Source organism: Cervus elaphus, chromosome 27 (assembly GCF_910594005.1).
Source record: "Cervus elaphus chromosome 27, mCerEla1.1, whole genome shotgun sequence".
NCBI classification, from domain to species: Eukaryota; Metazoa; Chordata; class Mammalia; order Artiodactyla; family Cervidae; genus Cervus; species Cervus elaphus.
The window spans coordinates 63,995,027-64,001,473 of record NC_057841.1 but is presented as its reverse complement, the minus strand read 5'-3'; the positions used below and the strand labels follow the sequence as shown (position 1 = coordinate 64,001,473).

Below are 6,447 nucleotides of genomic sequence, written 5' to 3'. Positions count from 1 at the left end.
GGAGTAATTTTTAGCAATTTTAGCACCACCCTTTTCTTAGCCCCACCCTCTGATTCACTTTTACAAGCCCATACACTCTTCCTTTCAAGTTTATCTTGGCCAGAAGCTCAAATAAAAAGAGAGATAGACAAGGTTTTGCCTCAATTACTTAATTACCCACATTTTCCATGTCTGTCTGTACATAGAACCTGGAATTCTGACAAATTGTAACTCACACATTCCTGGCTTCATGTTTTCCCTAGTCTGCCAACTGGCAGCGATTAGTGACTTCCCCTAGATATTTTTTTTCTCATAAAATCAGAAAGTTTTAAGTTAGTAGAATAACTATGAGCAATGAAATGGAGATTATCATTATTATAAATAGCAGTATTTGCTTTTAAATTGCTCACAAGGTATTAAGTGAAGTATCCAAGAAATGTTTCTGTTCTTCTCATTTGGGCTCTGGTGTCGACCCCCAAGCATAACTCTAACTAGTTCGTGTCCATTGTCCCCACTCCAGGGACATGGGGTCTGGATGGATGTTTTAGATGCAGTTACTAGGTCTGGTAAAGTACCTGCCTGCCAACGCAGGAGATGTGGGTTTGATCCCTGGGTCAGGAAGATCTCAAGGCTTCCCAGGTGGCACTAGTGGTAAAGAACCCACCTCCCAGTGCAGGAGACCTAAGAGATATTGGCTCAATCCCTGGGTCTGATCCCCTGGAGGAGGGCATGGGCAGATCCCCTGGAGGAGGCCATGGCAACCCACTCCAGTATTCTTGTCTGGAGAATTCCATGGACAGAGGAGCCTGGTGGACTACAGTCAATAGGGCCACCAAGAGTTGGACACAACTGAAATGACTTAGCACGCACATGCACATACACACACACGCATCACATGGAGGTTCCAGATGGAGGGATTGTCCATCTTGACTGCCAGTGGTTCACCAGAGAGTGACTCAGGCTATATCACTGCACAGATCTAGTTATTTGCATTACATTCAATGCACCTATATAGATTTGGGGGGATCAAAAACAAGAAATTGTTTCATCTCCTCTAAAACCACAGACTAGGTTTTATTCATGTTTCCCCACAAACCTTCTCTAGATTCCATTCTCACTTACCTCTTATTTAAAAATTTTAGGGACTTTCCTGACAGTCCATTGTTTAAGACTCTGCACTTCCACTGCAGGGGGAATGGGTTCAATCTACGATCAGGGAATGAAGGTCCCATATGCTGCACTGCACAACCAAAAATAAATAAGTACTAAAATGAAATCTTTATATATTGATATACTAGCTATGGGCCTCCCAGGTGGCGCCAGTGATAAAGAATCATCTGCCAGTGCAGGAGACATAAGAGACACAGGTTTGATCCCTGGATTGGGAAGACCAGCTGAAGTGGGGCACGACAACCCACTCCAGTATTCTTGCCTGGAGAATCCCACAGAAAGAGGAGCCTGGTGGGCTATAATTCACGGGGTTGCAAAGAGTTGGACACAACTGAAGTGACTGAGCACAGCACACACATACTAGCTATATTGATAAAATTTTGGTTTTGCATTGTTTTGAGCAACGGGAAATGGCTCAAATGACTGTTTGGAGCAGACTGGGAAAGAGGTAATGCTATCTTAAGTCAACAATATAATATCATCAGCAGAATTTTGCTCATATGTTTATTTATTGTTATTAGTTATGGCCTGCCCTGTGTATGTTTAGCAATATGTACCAATATTCCTAATGAGAATGAAAGAATAGGAGCTATATGAATGGAGAACAGGTGTAAAAGGAGAGTTTTGCTCTAGCTTTTGTTTTGTTTTTACAATATTTGATGTTAAGATTGCAGGAATTTATTAAGTATTCAAAATCTATTAGAACACAAAAAAGAACTTTAGGTCCATCAGGATTATTCAAATGGAAACCAGAAGAAGAGAGGAAATAGAGTGGAGCGGAGACAATTGTATGGATGATGGCTGTCATTCAACCACTGGTCAGGTAACAGGACACCACCGACTAGGGGCCTGGTGAACATCCATTTTTCACAGTTCTGGACGCTGCAGGTCTAAGACGAGGGTGCCAGTGTGATTGGGTGCTTGGTGAGGGCTTACTTCCTGGCTCACAGGTGGTTGCCTCCTTGTCTTTACTTAGCTGAGAGCTCTTGTCTTTCTTTCCTTTCTCTATAAATCACCGGGGCTTCACGGGTGGCACTAGTGGTAAAGAACCCACCTGCCAATGCAGGAGATATAAGAGATATAAGAGATGCAAGTTCAATCCCTGGATCAGGAAGATCCCCTAGCAGAGGAAATGGCTTACCCACTGCAGTATTCTTGCCTGGAGACTCCCATGGACAGAGGAGCCTAGAGGGCTACGATCCATAGGGTTGCAAAGAGTCGGACACGACCGAAGCAACTTAGCACGTATAGGTGTTACAGAGTCCAAGCTCTCTCTGCTCGCCTCACGATAAGTTAATAAATCCGAGACAAGGTGTTAAGTCAAAGAAGGGACTTTAGTCGAGAGCCGGCTGACCAAGAAGATGGCAGGCTAGCACCTGAAAATAACCATCTTGTCCAAGCCTAGATGCCAGGTTCTTTTATGGATCAGAGATGGGGAGGTGGTGAGGCAACAAAGTAAAATGTCACCTTGCAAATGTTCCCGAGAATGGCAAGCCTCAGGCAGGGGGATGTGTTGGTTTCACTTTCTTACAGTGATTTCATGGGTGGTGTGAAATGGAATATCTCCTGTCATATCAACAAACAAAGATGCTGCATCTATCTGCAATTCCCGCCTCCCCAAATGTGAATTTCTGGGCCACGCAAGTAAGCAGCAGGTGAGGGGGAGGGGCTCCACCATTTGCCACACAAAGAATTTAAGAATGTCACAGTCTTTCACAGGTGGGTGGATTCAAGTTATCTCCCTGAGGCAGACCACTATGTATTCCTATAATAACAAAACTGGCAAGATAAGGGTTAAAGTCACAGAGCAGATCCATTGTGAATTCAAAATTAACCCTTCCTGGTTACACAAGAACACTGATTATATCCTTGACTCACCCTCATGACCAATTCTTTTTTTTTTTCTTTAAAAGAAAAAAAAGACCAAATAGTCTTTATTATGTTTTGCTGCTTTATACACACGAATGATTTATTTTACAAACTAGTCAGTTGCAACATTAGCCTGAAAAATCAAAAACAGTTCTTAATGTCTCAAAGGCAAGGTGAACTTTATAATGATATGCTTTCACATTAACCAGTATGACAAACCATAAGAAACTTAACACCATAACAGTTCAAAATAAAATGTACAGAACAGGCACTTTGAAGTCAACCATTTGTGTGTAACTCACAGTTAATGTTGTGTGTACATGTCTCATTATTTCATCAAAGGTTATCAACCAATGAAACAAATATTCCTTTGATGCAAAAGCACAAACACATTTAGGTTCCAAACACCATGTTCTGGTTGTAATATATGCAAGACACACCCTAAATTAGAAAAATCTTCTGAAAGAAAAACAAAAAGCCAGGAATGAAAGCATTTACAAGCACTTGAATAAGGCCTTTAAGTGTTAAATCAGTGTTTTTTAAACCCCTTCATTCTCAGGTAAGGGATTAAGAGGCCGAGAGTGAGATCGTCTGCGAGGGTGAGGATACTGGAGACTGGCAGTGTCAGCATCGCAAGAGTGCTCTACCAGAGGAGGAGGAGGAGGAGGAAGGAGCTGGGCATAACTGGACCATCTCGATCCAGCCTGTGGGGAATCCAGAGGGGGAAAGAAATACCTGAAACAATGAAGACAGGAACAAAACACCAAAACAAAACAAAAACAACAGAGGAAAAAAAAAACAGAAGAAAAAGAGAAAAGTAGTAAATACAAAGAGAACCAAAGAGGGGAAAACACATGCTAGAAAAAAAAGCTTTAGTATACTCATGCCAAAACTAACAGAACATAACAGCAAAATCAAGACCCTCACTCAAATCAGACTTGCTTAAGCAAGTGTAGAAACTTGAAAAAAGAAATAGAATCTGTTTAACTTAAAAATGTTAAAAAAAAAATCTTCAGTATGAATGTTACTAAAGAAGACATTAACTTTATAATTTAAAACATTTTCTAATCTCTCAGAAACATACTGATGCTGTCCTGAAATCTACATATCAGGTAAGCTTTTCTTTAAGCAACGCTTCCCCTGTAGCAACAGCAGTTTTAGTGCACACATGACACTCGGGACCAATTCAGAGAGAGGTTCACATAGTATGGCCAGCTACTGCAACATACTTTCCAAGAAACACAGTCTTAGAATACACTTAGATGTTTTTCTGCAAAAACCTTTGATTAGTACAAAATGTTGATAAATAAAAGAGCTCAAAAATATGTCCTACTGTTAGCCTACTATTTTATAACTTACCCGTAATACTTTAGCATTTTCTCAAAAAAAGATTTATAGCTCTGTCATCAGAGAGTATGAACTAAATGAAGCAGCCAACAAAATTAAGAAAATCCTGGGACATGGAACCTGGAGGTTTAACATGCATGCACAATTTTAGCAAAGCTTTATCTGCTTCTTATAGTATGTTTCCAAATTTTGACTTGACGGAAACCTTAAGCCATGAAATCACACCATAAAAATATACAAGCACGTAATAGAAATATTTACCTCTTTAGTGAATATAAACTGAAAACTTACAACAATGTTTTCATTTTACTACCACATTATAAATGAAGCAATACCAAATGTTGTCTGGCTACAAACTGTGCAGTCAAGTTACTGTCACTACTATTTCTCTCACTTTTTCACTAATAATAGTTTAAACATTTCAAAGAAATAACAGAGTTATACTGAATAGTATCATGTATAAACCAATATTACAAAAAGTAAACAAATTATCACTCAAAACAATCTTTATGAAAAATAATTATTCAATCCTCAAATTGAAATTATAAAAATTCATTTTAGCCTACTGTTTTAGAAAATAAAAGACAGAAGTCTATATACATTCTCCAGATGGAATAGTGATATTTTCCCTCCTCCCAACTACTGAGGATGGTAACAATCTTTTAATTTTAAAACCCGTGAGTTTCAGAAACATTTCAAAAAATTGTTTTGGTGACAGTGTCTCAACAAAAAGCCTCTCCATTTATATTTCAAAAATTTTAAATAAGTGTCAATAAACTGGCTAGTACAAAAAAAATGATATACACTGTATTTTTAAAGGCCTTTTGGATTGCGTTTAGTAGTAAGCAGGCTGCTGGTGTATCTTGGGAGAGGTCAAACGGCGCTGGGGAAGGGGAAAAGGAGCTTGATTTCCATTCCTTTGTGCATGCAATAAGCAGCAAAACAGCAAAGTTACTCCAGTTAGCTGGTACTCAGCTGTGCTTTCTGCCAGAAGATCCATTTAGTGAATTCTGAAGACTTGGGATATTTGAACCTATGGACGGATTTGAGTTTCCCTGCTGAGAACTCCCATTGACAGGGCTCCCATTACCTTTCAGAATGCCAGTACACTTCCAGTTGTCCATATAGTTAGCTTTCCACAACCTCACACAGCCATTGTCTCCTGAAGATGCCAGCACTGTTCCTGTTATAGTCCAACTCACTCGCCAGACCTGAGAATTATGATTATCAAACTGAGCCAAAATATGGATTTCAAATTTTGTTGGCCCGCCAGAGGAAGTAAGTTCTTTCCTCACAGGCTTTAATGTAAAAATTCTCACGTCTTTGGTTGCTCTGGCGAGAATGTGGAAAGATCGTCCCAAGTTTGGAGCAAAGGCAATATCGTGGACAGGGCCTGTGACGGTCAGGAGAGTTTCAGCTTTCGCATATTTCCTGGTGTTTTCATTATATTTGAAAATCTGAGCCTTGGCCATTGCGTCTGGACTGCTGTCATCACTTCCTACAGCAATCACGGGAGCATGAGCCCCAGAGCTGGAAGGGCTCCAAGAAATACAGCTACAGCTGCGCGGCCTGAGTCCCTGCTGCGGGGACCACTGCTGAGACTTGCGACAGCTGCAGCTTCACGGATTCCAACTATCCCAGCTGCTGAACACGCTGCTAACATGAGACCCACATGCTCAGGAGCAAATTTCACATCGGTAACGGACGCTCTGCTGTCCACCAGCGTTGTCCTCTTGACCCAGTGGCTCTGTCCGCGCAGTTTATCATTTGATTCTCCTACTATTTCTTCCCAGACAGCAGCTGTTCGGTCAAAAGAACAGGAAGCCAAAACCTGACCAAACTCAGGATGGGCCCATGTCACACGCCACACAGATCCACTATGTGTCTTCCAGCTAGCAGTGCAATGCCATTCCCCACTTTCACTTTTATCCCAGACCTTGATGCTCTGGTCGCTGGAGCAGGTGGCCATCTGCCGCCCGTGGAAGTCGAAAGACACATCATGGATGAGATCCTTGTGGTCCGCCGCGATACCGCGCGCCACGAACATAGCTGCGCCCGGCCCCTCCCGCCTCTGACACGGCG

At 41.4% G+C, this 6,447-nt stretch overlaps 1 protein-coding gene across 1 annotated transcript; it reads right to left on the bottom strand.

Moving 5' to 3' along the window:
* Positions 1–3,091: 3,091 nt before the first annotated feature.
* Positions 3,092–6,412, bottom strand: LOC122684973 (nucleoporin SEH1-like). The gene is given in 3 exon segments (XM_043889563.1): positions 3,092–3,753; positions 5,347–5,962; positions 5,965–6,412. Coding segments are annotated over 3 exon segments (1,260 nt in total). The 3' UTR covers positions 3,092–3,557.
* Between the last annotated feature and the right edge of the window lie 35 nt (positions 6,413–6,447).